The sequence below is a fragment of the Pollicipes pollicipes genome, unplaced genomic scaffold, assembly GCF_011947565.3.
Source record: "Pollicipes pollicipes isolate AB1234 unplaced genomic scaffold, Ppol_2.1 Scaffold_2555;HRSCAF=2994_pilon_pilon_pilon, whole genome shotgun sequence".
In the NCBI taxonomy this organism is placed as follows: Eukaryota; Metazoa; Arthropoda; class Thecostraca; order Pollicipedomorpha; family Pollicipedidae; genus Pollicipes; species Pollicipes pollicipes.
This window is the reverse complement of record NW_023596136.1, coordinates 21,500,760-21,521,136: the sequence shown is the minus strand read 5'-3', so window position 1 is coordinate 21,521,136 and position 20,377 is coordinate 21,500,760. Positions and strand designations below refer to the sequence as shown.

At 57.6% G+C, this 20,377-nt stretch overlaps 1 protein-coding gene across 3 annotated transcripts in view; it reads right to left on the bottom strand.

Moving 5' to 3' along the window:
• Nucleotides 1–2,176: 2,176 nt before the first annotated feature.
• Nucleotides 2,177–20,377, bottom strand: part of LOC119103903 (proto-oncogene c-Rel) — a 43,241-nt gene continuing 25,040 nt past the window's right edge. For all 3 annotated transcript variants that reach the window (XM_037227597.1, XM_037227605.1, XM_037227613.1), the window contains 8 exons: nt 16,564–16,946; nt 9,948–10,091; nt 9,148–9,246; nt 8,324–8,457; nt 7,910–8,006; nt 6,471–6,560; nt 4,264–4,368; nt 2,177–3,842 (listed from right to left, as the gene is read on the bottom strand). In XM_037227597.1, coding sequence (XP_037083492.1) covers nt 3,187–3,842; nt 4,264–4,368; nt 6,471–6,560; nt 7,910–8,006; nt 8,324–8,457; nt 9,148–9,246; nt 9,948–10,091; nt 16,564–16,946 — 1,708 coding nt within the window. In that variant the 3' untranslated portion in view covers nt 2,177–3,186. The remainder of the gene's footprint in view (nt 3,843–4,263; nt 4,369–6,470; nt 6,561–7,909; nt 8,007–8,323; nt 8,458–9,147; nt 9,247–9,947; nt 10,092–16,563; nt 16,947–20,377) is intronic.

Here is a 20,377-nt window from a genome sequence, read left to right as displayed (position 1 = left end):
GGTCGGACGTGCGGTGGAGATCTTAGCTTTTTCGGCGTATGATGTTCGAGTATGACTCTCCTCGTACAGTATTTTGGCCTCGCGAACAAAAATGTTGCGAGTGGTCTTAATCGAGATAATTTATTTTTCCTTCACTTACGCTGAGCACGTGCGGTCGTAAGTCGTGTGCGGGGCCTAGTCTTTGTTACAGTTCATGCAATACGCTCTCCCTGAATCGCAAAATTCCGTTGTGTGCTCGGAAGAAGCGCATTTCCCACAAGCAGACATGTTGGGGCAGTACTGTTTGGTATGGCCAAATTGCTGGCAGTGGAAGCATCGCGTGGGGTTCGGGACGGAAAGGCACACCTTGACACGTGTGCATCCAACGCGTTTTTCAGAAGGCAGATCTGGCCGATTGAAAGTCAAGATGATGTTGTTTGTCGGTAGTTTTTCACTTCCTTTTCTAATAAAGATCTTACGTGCAGCAGTCGCGCCGAACACAGACAACTCGTCAGCGATCTCTTCTTCACTAACGTCACGCAAGTCGAAGTAGCTGATTATTTCCCTCGATGCATTTTATTTTGTTGTCAGGTGTGGTATTACTCGGATAGGCACAGAAACGTCTCGTTTGCCATCCTTGTCCCGAACGCAGTACGTGAATTCGGCCGCAGCCCTCGCACGATCAGCATCTGCCACGTTAACAAACCCTACCTCTAGCCCTCCATCACGCAATTTGTCGCACCGAACCACATTTCCCATATCAATCACAGCCGTTCTTCCGTTGAAACGGCGAGAGAGACCAGAGCCTCATCTGCCTCATGCCTCATCATCACTTTGGAAAACCAAAATTCATGGAGATGGCGAAGATTCCCCGCTGCTTTCTGTTCTCAACACGGTCCTTCTCGCTTTGAGGGTCAGGTGGTTTTTATATTATAAGATGTCATGCAGGTTTCAGTGAAGTTTCGGCGCCGGGGCTCCCCACCCACCACAGAGCCCAACTGGGGGACGGTCCAACCCTCCCTCGGGAGGTGGTCGCCGCCAGGGCTACCCCGGTGCTATACGGGGTGAACGACGCCTCCCACACGGCCAGGTGTAACCGGGAGACCCCTCCCCGTCCTGATCGCAGTTCAGCGTTGCCGCCCATTGACCCCTCAAGCTGCTGCGCACGGCCAGGCGCCCAAAGCAGAGACCCGCACGGAGCATCCAGCCGCAGTGCAAGCGACAAGCCGCCAGACCCGTGTGGGGCCCCACGGGCCCCCCGTGCCCCCGGACATCCTGACCGAAGTGGAGTGTTGGGACGCGCCGCGACTGACCCGCACGACGCGCCCCTCCGCCACCAGGATCCGATCAACCCGGAGACGCAGGGCGAGGGGGCACGGCGACGCCGATAAAACGAGGAGTAGGAGTGATGAGTAGGCTGGATGCGGGAAATCGGGTAGCGGGAGCGGGAGCGGGCGGGACAAGGAGCGGGAGCTCACGTGCCGGCAGGGTCGTTACGTCCTGAGTGGAACAGCTTGCGTTGTCCACCTGTTACCGGAGCTGGGACCCGAGGGGGCGCTAGTCCCTTCTTCGGCCGAAGCCGGCGCCTCTGCGGGGTACTCATGCCATGTATGAGCTTTTACAGCAGAAATAATGCCGCATAGAAGTAAAGACTAACCCTTCGCTTATACGCGAGCAGATAAATGACGAATGCGAGGATTTGCAGTGCTTTGTAGTTTAGCGCTCCTGTCTTGCACGAGTTTTTGCAGAAGTAACGCCGCGCATAAGACAAGACTGTTTGCTAAGTATAAAGTTTGCCACTGTCAAAATGCTATATAACGTTACCACAGCTTCTGAATCGTGGTTCAATATTCAGCACTTTTGATAAAATTAAGCGGATACGTTTTGCAGGCGTGGTGGCCATACTCTGGGCATCTGTATGCCCATCCAGACGATGGCTCCAAGTCGTACTTAGCCTGCGCAGAGAGAGCAGAGAGGCGCTCCCTAGTGCGCAGAGAAGCGCTCCCTGGTGCGCAGAGAAGCGCTCCGGTACGCACAGAGGCGCTCTCTGGTGCGCACGGAGGTGCTCTCTGGTGCACACGGAGGTGCTCTCCGGTGCTCCCCAGTCTGCGGGGCAGTGACGCGCGACCCGCTGGCTCAGCGGCTCCGGCGTGTGCGCAGCAGCAGCACGTCCGCGACGAGACGGGCAGGGGACCGCGGCGCTGCGAGAAAATGTATTTGGAACACGCCCTCCGAACAAGTCAAGTGTTCGGTACGCGCCAGGTCAGGTCACAGTGACCCGGACGCGTCGTCTTGACCAGTACAGCACCGATAATCGCGATGAAGATGAACACAGGTCTGAACGGCCAGGCCCGTGACATAACTATGCAGGGGCCTCGCAGGCACCCAGATGACAGTGGTCTAAGAAAAAAAAACAGTTTCCAACAGTTCGCACAAAAGATTCTACGAAATTAGCGCCGGCGATGCGCGTACACATGTATATTGCGAGCACCGACATGGCGGCAGGGAGCACGATGACAGCCACCCACGTGCCAAAAACGGGCAATTGACCAACGCAGAACCGGCACCGCTTCACTCCGCTATGAAATGGTCCATGATCGCGCTAAAACGCGATGCGCCATAGCGCATCGACACAGCGATCCGACACAACTAGCGGGGCCATCGCACCGATGCAAAATGACTCCAGAGTATGCGTAAAAACGGCATGGATGAATGAGTAACACGAATTTAGTTCCTGCCGCTCTCCCCGCAACCCAGAAATGTGGGCCGGAAAACCGACACCAGATGAACTTCCGGCGCGCATTTGACAAGCGTGAGTCACGCGCCTCTCACAATCATGAGAGAAAGCCGTAATACAGGGGAATAGCAACGCCGCGGCAAAAACCAACGACACCCACCAGCGACCGAGTCTCGGTGATGGATCTGCGCAGTCATACCATGTACCGGACGACACGATCAGAAAAGCACGCACATCCCAACAACCAACAGCCGTCTAGAGTGGATGGTCTGCGAGCCTCCCTCCACACACACACACACACACACACACATACAGATACAGCGCTGCACGGAGGAAACGCGATACGCACCGCCGCCTTCACAAGCCTTGCCCGCACCCGTCGTTCCGCCCCTTCGCACTCGCCCGGATGCCATCCCGCCTGAGAGATCACACGTGTCGGCGCGCGCGCCACCGCCGCCGCCGCCGCGTCCTCACCGTTTGCTAAGCTGATTGAGGAACTCGAGCTCGTTGATGGTGTTGCGGGTGAAGCTGTCCATCTGCGCGTCTTGCGCCTCGTCGTCAGGCATTGACACGGGCACGGCGGCGGGCGGCGGCGGCGGCGGCGGCTCCGCCTCCTCCAGGAAGCTCAGGTTCTGCGACAGGTTGCTGGAGAGATGTCCCTCGATCGCCTGCACGTTGGCATCCAGATCGGAGGGGAAGTTGAGCAGGTTGAGGTCGGCAGAGTTGAGCTGCGCCAGATCCAGCTGGATGTTGGCCGCCGAGCTGACCGGCCGCTGCGTGTCCATGTCGAGCAGCTGGTGCTGCGTCGGTGCCGGCGAGACGGCGCCCGGCGGCGGCGGCGGCGGCGTGGCCGCCGGGTGCTGCGGCGACCGGTAGCCCTGGTACTGCGCGCCGGCCGGACTCGTCGTCGCCGGATACAGGTACTCGGCCTTGATGAAGTCGCCGCCGGCCGTCGGCGACGCGCCCAGCTTGATGTACTGCGTCTGCTGGACCCCGTACGGCGCCGGCTGACTGACGATGCCGCCGCCAGACATGCTGGTGGGCGAGACGAGGCCGCCGCCGCCGCCCAGCGCCGCCGCCGCTGTCCCGTTGGTCGGCGGGTACTGCGGCTCGCCACCCGGCGCGTCTGTGGCGACGGAGGACTCGCGTCAGACGGGCAACACGTAACGTCAGACGGACAGCGTGTGACGCGGACAAACAGCGTGTGACGTCACACAAACAGCGCGTGACGTCAGACGGAAGATGACGAAGACAGAGAGCGCGTCGCGCCAGCGTAATCAAGTGACGTCAGACAGCCGTCAGCGTTTCGCACGTCCGAAGCGCGAACGCTGGACTGGTGGCAGCGAGCAACCAACTGACATGCCTTTCCCGATGTGACAGTGGAGGGACACATGGTAACTCTGTGTCGAACAAAATAGACAGGTCACAAGGCATGCGCACTGGTGCGACTGAGAACAACAGTTCGTCGGCGCCCGCCTGAACCTGCCGCTGGTCAGCGCACAGCCGACCTGACCCAAGTTCCCGGTCGACAGCGACCTGGCACGCACCCATCGGCTCGTGTTTGATCTGCTTCATCCGCTTCGTGGCCGCTTTGATCTTGGGCCGCGCTCCGGCCGGGTCAAACGACTGGGCGGCGGCCGCGGCCCCGCCACCTGCGCGCGCCGGTCGGGGTCAGGGACGGGGTCGTGACTCGAGGCCGGGTCACACGACTGAAGACACGCAGTGGTGACGCACACGGATAGTGGCGGCACGGGCACTAGCCATAACGACAGGTCTCGCTGGAGATTAACCGAAGTTTTGGGGCGAGTTTGGAACAGCTCCAACACGACAGGAGCAGGCGACGTTGCAAAATAAGCTGGCTGGGGCACCCACTTCGTAAGCGGAGCAACGGTGCCATGCAATCTAGCACTTAATGAATCTAACACAATAAGACGACAGTTGTCTCCTAGCAACAACACACAAACCAGTGTACGCTAAAAAGGAAAGCATTCAAGTTAATGGCTAATAGCAGACAAGCACGCATGCACTGTCCCCGATCGACCGAGGCAACAAACCGAGGAAGCGTTGCAAAAGCTTGTGATGTCCCGCAACCATGCAGCTTCGAAGCACATGCGGCAAACAGCGCAGTCGGGTCGGAAAATGTAGAATATGTGTGAAGGACGACAAATAGGGCAGAGGCCTGTTATGGCTCGACTACGCTCAAACATCCATCGTCACGAAAATTGATGAAAACTGCACGCAGCATGCCGTCACACAAACTTACTGTTTTCCTTTCAAAGTGCGTCTCTCCTTTCGTCGCGTAAAATTACTGCTTATCATGACATCACTTTTGGCCGACATCGAGTTAAACAAAAGATACGTGCCATTTGAATACAACGATTTTTATTGAAAATGCGTTAATTTGAATTTGCAACAAGCACATGACACCGGTTCGAGAGAAAATTGGGGGCGTCCATCCACAAACTGTATCCCGACAACACACCAATCTGACGCTACAAAATAGCACCACATCCCAGCTATCTCATTGGCACCCAAGCACAACCTGTCTCACTACGATCAGCCGAACGTTCTATTTCAATGTTGAACTTCTGGGAAGACGAGTTGAAGAAGGATGGGGACAATATACCTATCTAATGACTTCCGATTTCAGCTTACACGACACGTGGCCCAGTAGCTTGACGGAACACTTTTATCACTGTTCAAATCAGAATCAGAAACTTTCGGTGCCATAAAAGATTACCATCCAACAACTTAATAGTTCGCGCGGCAGCTCGGCGACCTTAAAACTGCAAAACACCCCCACCTATCGCACAGGGCTGCACACTGTAACAAATAGTATAAAGACCAGGTGCTAGCCGAACCTTCCAGCATAGCCTCCGACCAGACGCGTCTCCAAACTGGACAGCGTCCCACTCCCGAAACAAACAAACTACCCCTGAATGTACAAAACAATGGCGCACAGGGGGGCTACTGTCCAACAAGTCAATGTTGGGAACCATGGGCGCCACGAGACCTTGAAATACGGGCACGGCTTCCCAGTCGACTGAAAACCTGTCACCGACACCAGAAGACAACCCACCACCTCCTGTGGCAACCCAAGCAGCAAGCCGGGCCCAAACAATGCCGGACGTCCAGAGCGTCCTCAGCGCGGACAGAGCAGACCGCGGACAGGGGTCACAAACCAGGTCAAATGATGAGGCAGTTCAGGATAGGTCACAAGTCGGCCCGGGGCTCACAGGCCGGCACAAGGATGGTCGGTCAGGGCACCAGACATGGTTAAGCGGAGTTCACGGGATAGGTCACACGTAAGAGACCCGGCATTCCAGCGGCCTGTTAGGTCTCAGGCCTAAGTCACATACCGGAACACAGGTCGTGAGTCAGGTCAGGTCAGGTCACGTGCGGCCGGGTCAGATGCGGTCAGGTCAGGTGCGGTCAGGTCAGGTGCGGTCAGGTCAGGTCAGGTCAGGCGCGGTCAGGCCAGGTGTCATCGGTTCAGATCAGGCGCGGTCGTGTCAGGTGCGGTCAAGTCAGGTGCAGTCACGTCAGGTCAAGTGCGATCAGGTCAGGTCAGGTGCGTTCAGGACACGTCAGGCGCGGTCAGGCCCGGTGCGGTCAGGTCAGGTCAGGTGCCGTCCCGGGTCGCAGGTCAGACGCACGAGCGGTCGGCCCCAGAGCCCAAGCCAAGCGTCCGACGCACGAGATCAGGCCCGCCACCGGGCCGGCGGCCGCCGCCGCCGCTGAAAGGTCAACTCACTGGGGCCGTCAGTGGCCAGGTTATCGGTCAAATAGCGCTGCAGGCGGCCCGAGTTGCGCGCCATCTTGCGCTTCTTCTCCTCGATGCCGTCTGGCGGGGCAGACACATACACGCTGCGGTTAACACCGGACGGTGAGCGTCAAGATCGGTGGGCAGGCAGACCACTACAGCGAACCGGCCGACGGTCGGCGGCAAGCGATGGCACAGCTCCACTTGGATCTGACATCGAAACGTCACGCGCGCGCGCACACGCACACACTCCCAAACAGACGCCGATCAACAACACAAGACTAGATCTGTTAATGCACTGAGCGACTCGCTTACGACTAGACTGGATTGCATCCGTGTTGTCGCCGCCGGGGGAAGAAGCTGCGCGCACTACAGGGTACACCGCTATAAAACACTGCCTGAAAATGAGCTGTATCGTCAAAAACCCGCGCAAAAATAACACCAACGTCCTTGAGGGCGACGAGAGCTCGCGCCCCGAGCGCTGAGAGGCCAGCCCGGCCAGAGCTGCTCTCAACACCCGGCGGTGGGCACAGCGCCCGCTCGAGTCGCCTGCGCCATCCGCCGCCGGACCACCGCTCGCGGCCGGCCTCCGGCAGGGCAGCCCTCATCAGAGCGCGCCGGCCTCCGGCGAGGCAGAGAGTGACGGTGGCGTGGCCAGCCGAGGTCTCGCGCCACGGATCCAGGCGCGCCGCAACGGGACCGGCGCGCCGCGGCGCCCTACACGTATAGGTCGAGCACCGTCGTGGGGATCGAGGTCACGCTGCCCCAGCGGCTGATCCAGGCCGAGTAGATCTCCTCGTCGCCGTGGTCCGGCTTGGGCGGCGGCGCGCTCAGGTTGTTCTCCACGTCGAAGTAGGAGAGACTCGTCTCATCGAACTCGGAGGCGGAGGCCAGCGGCGCCACGCCCGCGTACAGCGCCATCTGCTCGACGCGGTCGTAGTTCCCGTTGCTGTAGTCGGCCGAAAGAGGGCTGCCGCGGGGCGGCGCGGCGTAGCGCCGCAGCAGGATCTCGGCCTTGCTCGGCGTCTCCAGCTGGGCGACCGCCGGCATCGGGAGCGCGTAGTCGCTGGCGTCCGGCTCGCGCTTGGTCCGGTGCTGGCGCTTGGGTGGCAGCGGCGGCTGCGGCGCGCCGGCCGGCGCCGGCGCCGGCGAGGCGCGCGCGAGCGTCGAGACCATCGAGTCGCGCGCGCCGCCCGCCTCCGAGAGCAGCTCGTTGACGGAGAGCGAGTCGGCGGCCGAGGCGGCGCCGTCGCGCGGCCGCGCCGGTACGCCGAGCGCGTCGAACACGGAAGAGGTGAGCTCGGCCGAGCGACGGCCGTCCGGTGACGAGCAGCGCTTCGCGCTCGGCTCGTCGCCGCTCTCCCAGCTCATCAGCCGGTGGAAGAGCGAGATGTGCGTCTTGGCGCGCTTGAACGACCAGAACGGCCTACCTGAATCCAATGGCGTGAAGGTGAAGGGGCGAGCCTCGCTGTACTGCCGGTCGGAGGGGCGGCGCAGCTGGATCTGCGCCCGCACCGGCGCCTCCAGCTGCCGACAGAGCGGCGCGTCATACGCGGCAGTGTTCGTACGCCCGAGCAGAGCAGCGCAATCACTCTAATGAACGAAGCAAGGGAGACACATTTGAGGGATGCAACAATACTGAGAGACCAATAATCCTACACTTTACTTACAGCGCTGCAAAATCACGTCAATTCGGACCAATCCAAAAACTGCAACGGCTTAAGTGGCATAAAAACACGACTCAGTGTCGCCACACAGGCACACCACTGCCACGCCATCCCACTGCGACCACGTTATACAGAAGTGCCGCCACTGGCACCACATGTCAGCAGCGGCGCACCCACCTCCAGAGTGGCGTAGCGCGGCGTCTTGAAGCTGATGGCGACCTGCTTGTGAACGTCGGCCGGCAAAAACTCGCCGAACGCCTCCCAGTGCAGCCGGTTGTCCCGCACCTCGAAGAATCTCACCTCGATATCGTCTGCCGGGGGGGGGGGGGGGGGCAGATGAAACCACAGGCTCATCCTGACGGTGCGTATCGTCACGACCGCGGTAAAAGCGTTGGAGTGAAGACGAGATTGCTAAAAGCTCACGTACCCCCAAAGACGCCAAGGACTTGCGCGTGGCTAAAACGCTCCGGCTTGATGCCATGCCCAGATAGGTCGACACACGATGGGAAACGTCCCGACACCCCGCAGTTGTTCCTGGAAACTGCAGTCCATCTGCATCCCCAGTCCAAGTGTACATCCATCTCGAACACATGGCCACCCCAGCGTACTTCAAAGCTGGCGTGTCACATTCGCAACAGAACCCCTAACTTGTTTGCTGGTGGCGGCGGGTAAGGGAAAATCACACCCCTCACCAACTAGGCTCTCCAAAGCTTACGCCATCCCAGTTGGTTACGCAGTTGGATGCGGGTGTGACCTTGGGTTTGGACGCAAATACGCTATGTCACATTGAATGACACATCAGCGGATTCCATCACGTGATGCCTTACAATGCAATGTATGCATGCTTAAACCGGTACAAAACGCCGCCGTCCACAAGCGTCGAGGAGCACGCAACGTCGGCGATGATACTCTGAGCATTGTGTCACAGACCAGCCGGGTGCCAGTGAGCCGACGTTTGTCCTTCGCCCGCCCCGTCGGGCGTCGGTCGGCGTTTCTCTCACCTTTTGTAACCTTGTCACAGAGCAGAATGATGTCCTTCCCGCCGGCCACGGACGCCGAACAGTCGGACATCTTGTATATTATCAAGTCGCACATGGATTCTGGAAAGAATTGCTCACGCTGGTGACACACAGCCTGGCCTGCGTCAATCATTAACTGGGTGAGGTCTCCCCAGACGAGCTGTTGGGGCTTTCACGGCACTGGCCGGCGGCGTTGCAGTGTGTATAAAATACCACGACGTCATCGATATAAATAGCTTCGCTATTGATCCAGCCCACCCACTGAATCATCCGCATGAACTGTACGACGCGCGCGCGCTTGCCATGCATTCCGCCATCCGATCACGCGAAATAACACATGTCCAGTTTCCCGTCCCGCTTTTTAACGCAAAACACCGGCAACGTGAGGTTAGCAGCGGCCTCCGCGGCCCAACGAGGCGACGCCCAACGAGAACGCCGCGCGAAGGTGCGAGCCCCACATGCGCGGCCCTCCCACGTGTACGCCTGAGTCACGGTCGTTATGACACGGCCCGCGGCGATTGAGCGACACGCGGCCCGAAAGGTCAAGTTTTACCACCAGGCGATCGCCGCACGGCGCGCGCGCCTGAGTCACCGCAATCTCGAGCCGTTCTCACGCCCGACGCTGCGGCGACCATTCAGGCGTCGGTGACTCAGGCCGACGGCCAATGAATGGTAACGTCCCCACACTTGTTTCGGGGCTGGTCCAGGACGCGTCTCCGACAGCCGCGCCAGCTGACGGTGAGCTCGGCTGCCTGCCGCGCGCTGGCCGGCCGTGTACTCACTCTTGTCGTAGATGGCGTCGGAGACGACTGGCTTGAGCGGCACCACGTACTTGCCGCGCTCGCGGCCCTCGACGAACACTTGGAAGCAGAGGCGCACCGTGTTCAGGTCGATCGTGGTCGGCTGGAGCCGGTGGTCGAAGCCGGCTGTAACGAGGCAGACGGGCGTGTCAGAGGCGCCGCCGCCAGCGCGCCGAGGGCGGGCGCAGAGGGCTCGTTCCACTCAGGCGGTGGGACGACGCTGCATTGCTGCATGGAGCCCATGGTGCGTCCCCCGTCCGAACCTCGCCGCCTGGTTGCAGACGGAGGCATGCTGCTTCCCTCGGCGAGTCGCACCAATTGATGCAACTAGTGCGAACATCTCACACGCAGCGCCACGGGAGAGCGTAGTACGCAAACCGGAAGAGATCTGGTTCACAATTCACGCCGACCCGACTGAGTCAGAGCAGCCGGGCATCACAGCTGGGAGCACGTTCGCTCGCGCCGTGCGCGGTACATCCATCGGCCTGCCGCCGGTCGGTGACCCGGGGTCAGCTGCCACCGGACCCCGCTCGCGCGACCGCTGCCGGGCGCCGGTCCGAGGACGGGCGCAGCTCGGCACCGCTGCGAGGGAAACAGCGGCAAACGCCCGGCGACTAGCGGCGTTTGGCGGTGCCGGCCATAGCCCGACGCGCGTGCACACGCGACCGGCGAACGGCACAACACGCCGAGCACCGCGCGACATAATCACGGTGTCTGCGTAGACGGGCGGGTGCTGCCGCGCCAGGTCCTATCGGCCTGTCCCAGACGCGAGCCGCTCGCCGGCCGGCGCAGCCGCTCCCGGCTCGAGGCAAACCAATGACGTCATAGCTCGGGGATGACGTCGGCGGACGGACGCAGGCGTAAACATCGCGGTGGCCAGTCCGAGTTCACCGGCGCGATGCCACCTCCGAACGGAGCGCGCGACGGGTCCCTGCTGACGACCACTGGCGGACCGACGATCCACCAGTGTGCCGGAGCTCGGTCACGGCTGTCCGCAAACGAGGACGGGCTAGATCCAAACTTATACTGCATGCGTCTGCGCCGGCCGGGGGCGCGACCGAGAGGGGGCCGTCGGGGTTCCTCCACTGCACAAGGAGCATGTAGTGACTGTGATCCCGCCCGCCGGGACATTCAGGTGGCAAGGTGCCTCCGGGATTCGACCATGCACAAGCTGACTGGAGTCACCAATGACCTTCCAAAATGTCATCGTTTATGACTGACAGCGAATATCCGCGTCATGACCCATTTCTGCAGGTGCAACCAGAAGTCTGGATGCGAAGTGGGCGCACTTTGACCGCTGAATTGCCAAGACCAAAACACGCCAAGGGCATTTAATCTCGTCTCATCTCGGATCTCGCCAACAGGCCTGCCTCTCCCTAAGCGCGCGTTGAGTCGCGGCGACCATTCGTGCCCGCCCCGCACGTCACGACTGCGGCTGTGACGTCTGCTCATGGCCTCAAAGCTGCGGGTAGGAGGATAGTTACTCCAAACATGTCCTGCAAGACGTCACAGTCCGCGTCAGTGGTCGACGATCCGTCATGATCCGGACGCCGGCAGAGGGCTCATCCGCGCCCGCCAAGCCGCAGCGCGCGGGGGCGGGTCGTCCGCGCGCGCACAGGGAGCCCAGCCCCGTGAGGCCGAGAGCGCCCCAGCGACGCCCGGCGACGGCCGGCCGCTCCAGACACGAGGCGACGGTCTGCTGTCGGTGGGTCAACAGCAACACCAGCGTCGGGCGGCGGCGGCGGCTCAGACCGTCCCGCACGAGAGCGGAGGGGAGGGGAGGAGCACGGACGGCCCAGTACCCTCGCCGGCACACCGTGGCGCTAGGCGGCCCGGCGGCGGGACGATCAAGGTCAGATGCCCCCAGACTACGGCGCGCTGCTCCCGTTAGCCGGCCTTGTCGCACCTGTCCACTGTAGGCTCTCGACTCACGGCCTCACCGCCACCGCCCCACGTGTTACAGACACGGAGATACGGCGCCAAAGCCCGTACGCGAGATGAGTTACGTAACACAGCAATAGTGATTAAGTCCTTCGCCGAACCAACTGTATCGTTGGCGTGGCTGAGCGGCTCAGCTGATGCTCAGCGGCGGGGCGGGGAGCGAGTCAGCTGGGCGATGACATGAGCTCGAGCCGACCGACCCCCGTGGAAACCGGGCCGACACACTCGCGCGGAGACCAGGCCGACACACTCGCGCGGAGACCAGGCCGACACACTCGCGCGGAGGCCAGGCCGACACACTCGCGCGGAGACCAGGCCGACACACTCACGCGGAGGCCAGGCCGGCACACTTCCGCGGGGACCAGACCGACACACTCGCGCGGAGACCAGGCTGTCACACTCGCGCCGAGACCAGGCTGACACACTCGCGCCGAGACCAGGCTGACACACTCGCGCCGAGACCAGGCCGACACACTCGCGCGGAGACCAGGCCGACACACTCGCGCGGAAACCAGGCTGACATACTCGCGCCGAGACCAGGCTGATTCACTCGCGCCGAGACCAGGCCGACACACTCGCGCGGAGGCCAGGCTGACACACTCGCGCCGAGACCAGGCTGACAATCAGCTGCATGTACCTCCGTCCCTTATAACCACGTGACAGTTTTGAATTTTTTTACAATGCCAATATTTCGATGCCCCTGATCTTTGCTGACAAAAATATTCCTTCAACGGCATGTTTTTCGGACCATTACACTAAATCCAATTGAACAACAATTACTAGACACTTATGTTTGATTTTCGATGCATCATTCAAATATTGTTGGACGCACACACAATGCCAAAGTCATATCGCCTCATTTGCTAGAGGAGGTGGCCCAATGCGTGCACTTCCTTGGGCACCAATCACTTCGGCATCCAGTCCATATAAGGAGATTCTTATCACGGCCATCGGACGCGGCAGCGGGGTAGTGGAAGGGACCCACGCCGCAAACATCCCCTCTCGTTGCCGCTTCCCACCGCCACGAACGGATCTTTCCTCACGGCCTTCTGCGGGCGCTATCAGATGCCCTCGATCTCAGCCGGTGTATTCACCATAGTAACTTTGCGGTGACCAGGCTCCCCAGCATCCGGGGTCCGTACGCTGCCAGCGAAAACAGCCCGCTATCTGATTCTCACGTCCCTCACCTGATCCACGCGAAAAGCCACTCACGCAAACCAGTTACAGAAGCAGATAGGCACCGAAGAGTCCCCTAGAGCCACAGCAGCCCACGATCTGGGGCGGCAAAGCCTTTGCGGTAATGGGCAACCCCGCCTTGTCTTCCACCTCCAGGTGATTACCGCAGGCTTACAACTCCCTAGATATTCGGCACCATACTCGACAGCTAGTCCCTCACCCTACAAACAGCGAAAGCCCTATTCATACCAGCTTGAACGTTGCCATACTAGACTGCTTAGACTCCGTCCAGTATCTTAACAAAAATGCACAGCCTCGCACAACATATTAAATGGATTGGGCCTACCCAAAATCGCTTCCGAGTGAATATGCAAAAAAGTGGCATGCTCCGCTGAATTATTAACGTATAGTTCTTTTCTTCCAAGCGACTCTTTTCCGATAAGGTTTTATTAGTTACCAACGTTTTAGCTTGAACGGCGGCCCTACGGCTGAACAGTGCACGCTGGTGATGTTTCCATCACGGCAGTATTCTAAAACACAGCATATATTCAAGCTGCCCGATATTTGAGAATCTGGCTTTGGAATAACAGTGTTATGCTCGTCCTCGGAGGACCAGGACATTTTTGGTAAGCTTAATTCAGAGAGGGACGCAGCTCCCTGATCCGCCAGCGTGTCATATCTGATCCGCTTAAGCCCGCGCGCCTTTTACCGGATTGAGGTCAGACTCGGCGGACCTTTCCGGGTTAAAAATTTGCAAAAATTTCGAAGTACAAAGTTGCGTTTCTTGATTCATGCTTCAATTTCGAAACCTGACTGATGACCGAAAACAGCTACGCACGATGAAATGTTGGCAAAACCCATTTTGAATTTTCCTAGGAGGGACAATTACGGATATACAGTCCATGGCTGCATGGAAGCTCAGTAAAAATTGTGTCTAAATTGTACAAGCCCAGCCTGATCTGACTGTGCAGCAATGACTGTCTGCGCCTGATCCGACTGTGCAGTAGTTGTCTGATCTGATTGTGCAGCAGTTGCCTGATCTGACTGTGCAGCAATTGTCCGATCTGACTGTGTAGCAGTTGCCTGATCTGACTGTGCAGAAGTCGTCTGATCCGACTGCGCAGAAGTTGCCTGATCTAAGTGTGCAGCAGTTGCCTGATCTGACTATGCAAAAGTTTCCTGATCTGACTGTACAGCAGTTGCCCGATCTGACCGTGCAGCAGCAGTCTCGTCTGACTGCACAGCAGGTGCCTGATCTGGCTGTGCAGCAGTTGCCTGATCTGAGCGTGGAACAGTTGTCTGGGCATCTGAAGAAAACAGGGCGGCAACCGCGCTCGCCTAACTTTGCGGAATGACTGAGACCAGGTGTTAGTGTAACGCAGGGACTAACTGTTCAGACTGTTCAGACTGCAACAGGACTGTTCAGACTGTCATCCTTGTGTGGCGTGCTAGTATGGCCACCACGAGTCATGCGACTCCCGTGGACGACCACACAGGGGTGATGGTCCGAACGATTATTCCTAATGATCTTGGCTGTTGTTACGACATTAAGGTTCACTTTAACTTTGATCTTTATGCACAAACCATTTTCAGAACAAGGATACGTGAGCAATGGTCATTGAGACGAATTACCTCTGATTGGCACAATATATCTGGGACTTGTTTTGGGCATAAGCAAGACATGAGCAACAGGTAACAGCAACATGAACAACTAGAATGATCAGCCTCCTCGCTTTTCCGCGTTAAGAATTCTTATGTTGAAGATTAAAATTCATCAGTTTTAAGACACCTGCTATCGTCAACAACCGACCATGCATGCACCAGGGTTTCCTTGGGAGGGGGGAGGGGAGGGAGGGGGCCGATGAGTCGTTTTAGAGCCCTAAGTCGTCACATGAGTGGAACTGGCAGCATTTCTCCAAATAGTGTCATTGGTACCTTCTGTTTTTGGACACCACAAGTGGCGCGGCATGACAGCCGAGCTGGTAACAAACTTCATACTTCCAGAAAAGAAATGCCTATCACAGAAAAGCCCTAACGCAGCATTTCATGCGCGTGTTGCTGTTATCACATGGCCAATATTGAACCGTAACCACCACAAAGGCTGACTTCCTGTCCTGAGGCGGGCATACGACCTCGCGGTTATTCCGGCGCATCTGTCTTTCCTGAGTTGTACACTCACAATGCCAAATTCTGACTATATATAATGGCATCTAAAAAAAAACACACTCCCAACTTGCTGAAACCGACCATTTTCTTGCACAAGTGTACACCCATGTAAAATGCCACCAATGACCACATGCTGCAAACTTCTAGAATATCTTGACTTCCTCTATGAAGGGCTATCAGTAGATAGGTATATCTAGTTCAAGAAAATCTAGCGTTTTGCTCGCTAATCTAAAGAATAGGTGTCGGGAGTTTTGATACCACTTGGGGACGGTCCAACGGCACTTCCAACCTTGTCCTTCTCAGCTCTATTCTAAGCATGACATCGCGTTAAATATTAAGTGAGTCATTATACATGATTTCATAGTTCAACCATTGCTTGCCAATGTATGAATGCCTCAGCTGATATTGGGTAACTAATTGTGAGCAGTACATGAAAAGATTGCAACCAGGACGCGCATTTGGCAAACAGCATTAAGTTAAACATATTACTAAATGCACGCTGTATCTGCATCAACAACCCAGAGCTAAAGTGGGTCAAGATGGCAGCAAGCCGCACTTTTGCGGGCTAAATCCCAAGCTGGCTGGGGCGGGGCGGGCTGCGAGTTGACCTTGGGAAAAATGGCGTCTCTAGCCTTAATCTCTTTCGACCATTCCTGCACGTGCAGGATGTGCCTGATTTGCTATAGATCGATACAGCCGTGTCCTGCCGTTGCCTCTCCCCGACCGACCCTTCGGCCGAGGCTGGCCGCGGACCGGTAGCCAGTCGGGAATCGCGCCAGGACGAGAAGCGCCCGCGGTGTCGACCCGGCGGTCAGGGGGACTCTACTGACCACTGACCGAGCAGTGAGGGGCACAGCCCGACAGAGCACGTGACATTAGCAGACCAAAACAGGGCAGGTCAAGCGCAGCTCACTCGCTTTTCAGCTGGTCAACCGCAGGGGAACGGAAGGCATCCACCAGCTTCAACGACCACTGCGAAATCGTGCTCCTGGACAGCTTTGAAACCAAAGCATGAAGGCCCCGCGACATTTGCATGCAAGAGATCCACAACCGTGGCGGCCAATGCGACCAATCCTTCCCTCAAGGGGAAAGGGGTACGACCACCCTTCATTCAACCACGAATTGTAGGGGATCCCGCACTTATCCGAGCACCCTTCAACACAGGAGATATAGTGATTGCCACAGACACTGCCCTTGCACAAAACTGAAAGACAGTAACCGATACTGAACGATAAAACGTAACCGATAGTGAACAGGCCACCCAACACGCCCGCGTTCCCCGGAGGTCCGCCAGAGGCAGGCGGCGGCGACTCACTCTGGAAGGGATCCACGCGGATGGACTCGCGCAGGCGGAGTGACTCCTCCACGTCCTTCTTCTTCACGCACTGGATGCCCAGGTTCTGGAACGTCACCGACATCGTCTCCACGTTCAGGTTGACGGTGCACACGCCCTTTTTGCAGCCGTCCTTGCCGACCAGGTTGTGAGGGTGCGGCCGGTACGGCGGGTCCTTGGTGACGCACGAGACCACCACGACGGCCGGGCCCTGGTAGTTGACCACCTTGACGCTGGGGAAGGTCTTGTTGTCGGAGGTGGAGTTGGCGCCGGGGATGCTGCCGGCCGAGCGGCCCTCGCACTCGTACCGGAACCGGAGCGCCTTGGACGCCGGCTGCTCCGTGATCTCCACCTCAGCCTGCCGTCTGGAAGCGGGATCAAGCGGGGTCAACTCGAAGTCACCCAGGTCAAGTCGTGGTCACGCAGGCCAACTCGGCGTCACATAGGTCAGCCCTAGGTCATATAGGTCAGCTCGGGGTCACACGGGTCCGCTCCGGGCTACAAAGGTCGGCTCGAGGTCATACAGGTCAGAGGGACCCTGCTGGCCACGACGGAAGGAACGTACTCGGAGCACACAAGTCGAGGAAAGGAAGGGCATGTACTGCTCAGATTTCCGCCGTGTTAACAACGGTCAGCCCATGCTAGCCACGACCCGGTAGGTTAGAACAGCGCCTTCGATTTGGATCAGCCAGACGGAACGGATTCAGCCCGTTCACAATGGGCCCGGTTCGGGGTATCCAGCGTGACGGTGACGTTACAGCGGGCAGGGCTACTCGAGGTCGGTTCGAGTCATGGCTCGATATCAGAGCCATCGGCGCCCCGGCAGACCGGGCCGCGTGCGCCAGGGTCGGGCCGGCTAGCGGAGCGCGGGCGGCCCCCGGGTCCATCGCACGCAAACCGTCATCGCGCTACCGCGAACCGGGCGCGGCGTGCGCCGGACAACGGGGTCAGCACAGTCGGACGGCCTTCAGCGCCGGCCCGCAGATCACACGCCGCGGAAGCGAGGGACGCCGTCGACACGCGACTCCCCGGCTCCGCCCGCGCGTGCAGACCGGCGCCGCCGGTGGCATACATCACCGTGGCATATTCTCCGCGCCGACCGCAGCCCCGCCGTTCCGTCGCGGGCCGCCACGCGCGACGTGCGCCGCGACCGCCGCCGGTGGCGCAGCGGCCGGCGCGGCGCGGCCGGCTGGCGGCGCGTGCACGCGCGCAGCGACGTGCAGACGCGGCGGCGTGCTACGCGACGCGCCACCAGGCAGGCGCCGCCCGGCCCCGCACCGCCCCGGCGGACTGCGGCGCACGCGATCTGCACGATCCGGTCGGCGCAGGGCGGCGGAAGCCGCGCTCGCGACGCGTGGAGGGCGCCCGGACACCGTCGCCACAAAGAAAAGGAGGGGGACTCGCCTTGACCTGCTTGGAGATCGCCGTGAATGCGCTTAGCAAAGGGGGGCTTCATTAATCACTTCCGTGAGAAACACGTAGGATTTAGGGTGGGGTGCGAGGAGATTAGTATAGATGCGAGTACAGGTGCACTCTGCAGCCCCTGCGGTTTAGCCAGAGCTTACGACATGGATTTCCAACAATTCGCGTCAAATCACATTCAAATCTGACCGCAAATCAATGACAGCGGAGTGTGCGCTTGCACACGTATGATTTCAGACAACTATAGCGCGCTTAGTCAGCCCCGTTATTCGTACAGACTGACCAGAACAACGGCCGACATGTTGCCCCGCAGCAACAGCAGCATCAGCCGTGATACATGGCGATGAAATAAGAATGACGGCACTGATAATTTCTGCGTCGTACACCTCGCCAGCGACAATATGGCGCTACACGCCGGGTTCCACAACCTCTACGCATGCTGCAACGCCGAAACAAAGGCACGACTATTAACCCTGAATATACGCCGCGTACAACAAAGCAGCCGACTCTTTACATTTCCGGTTTGGATTGCGCTCGAACGTAATCCCGTCATCTTTGGCGCGCCTGTGACCAGTGCGTCACGTGGGATGTGACGAAACACCATCAGCTGACTACCTGCTGTCACACACACCAACCGCTCGGTACCCACTCCTTGACAATCGACAAACCCAAAGTACTCGCACGCGTACTCCTGTGGTACGTCGGAGTTAATCAGCAAAGTGGTGCGGCGTCGTACAGCGCGATTATATGCTCGGAAGCGGCGCTGTTACTCAGGCGGTTACGGCAGTCCCTAACCACATTTGGGAGGCATCTGATCACAATGTTGTTTAATTTTCTGGTGCCGAAACTGCGTCACAAATTCCTCAACACACAGTTGTTTTTTTGGATTAACTTCTTGATAGCGGCTTACCTTAAGGATTAAAGCAAAGATGCGAAAACGTGGCTTGAAATACGTATTTTCATATTATATATTCTAGTGATGCATTCTCCACGGCTGGCTATCAAAGCAAACGTGCGCTTACGCCAAACTTAATCGCTAAGTTGGGCTCAGGCTCTTTGCACAGTTTTGGAGGATGCTTCGACGAAATTAGATCCTGGATCCCGCAGGAAGTTCCTTACAAAAACTGTGCAAAAAATCATTAATTTGGAAAATGTAGCCACAAATTCCAGAAGAAAAACGGTAAGTCCCATAACAAAATTGCAAGGAGGATATCTGATCTCAAAAATATGTGTCTGCGAGAGCCGGGTTTCAGTACCCTAGGATCCTATCTCATGATTCCGTGACTCCAATGATACATGACATGACTCTCATGACACATGGTATGACTTCCATGACAAGGTGGGATTACATATGTAACGAGCATTAATGAAGAGCTTAATCCAAATTAACAAATTTTGAGCCACACATACTACAAAGCGGGTGCTACTGCAATATTTTGACTCCTCATTGGGCAGTTCAACACAGCTGTGTGTGGAGGCAGCAAGGCTATGTACCTGATGCTTTATGATATTTTGTATTGTACTGATTTGTTTCATCTTTATTATTCCTTGGCATGTCATACAAGCACGCTGTACAACATTTCTCAGAAGAAAGAGCGAATGTGAATACATATATGAATGACAAACAACGCGCAAAAGCGCACATTTCTGACTGTGCTGTTAGCTGATGAAAGTCCATCCTAAAAACAACACAGGAAAAGTCTACAAAGACAGGGAATGAGCAAAAAAACGCTTGGAGTGGCATTCTAGACTCGCTGCCATGGGTGTAGTTTCCCTTTAAGTTGGGGGGGGGGGGGGGCGGCTACCGCTCAAGTTTCGGAGAAAAGTGGGCCAAATCCTGGAAGAAATCCATCTGTTGACGAATTTCGAGAGAACGTTTCATCACCTTTTATGGTTCAGACTCCCACTCACTTTGCGAAACTACACCGCTGCCTGCTGCGGTAAAAAGCATGACACACTTTGAATATTGGTGTGTTTGGTTCGCTTTCACTCACCCCAATGATTCAGGTTTTCCGGTCGCAGTTTTTGGGGCAATTTGACGCTGCCAAACCACATGAAGCAAACAAGAAGCATGTGGGATGCGCTGGTGTCCAGCCATCTTTGAGCCTATACCAAGCTGGTTTAGTACCTTTTAGGCGATTTCAGCAATGGCAATCGACAATCGCTTAATTATGGCAATCGCGCAAACCGCAGCTGGCCTTATTTTATAATCAGTCTGAGGTAAACTTCAGAACTGAGTATAAAAGGTTGGCAAACCTGAGAATCGACACCGGTTTTAACTTTAGTCGGTACATTTGCATCATCATTAATCAAAAATTTACAACCTGTTGACAACTCTAACTTGTGACAAGTAGTGCACACTGATATCTTATTT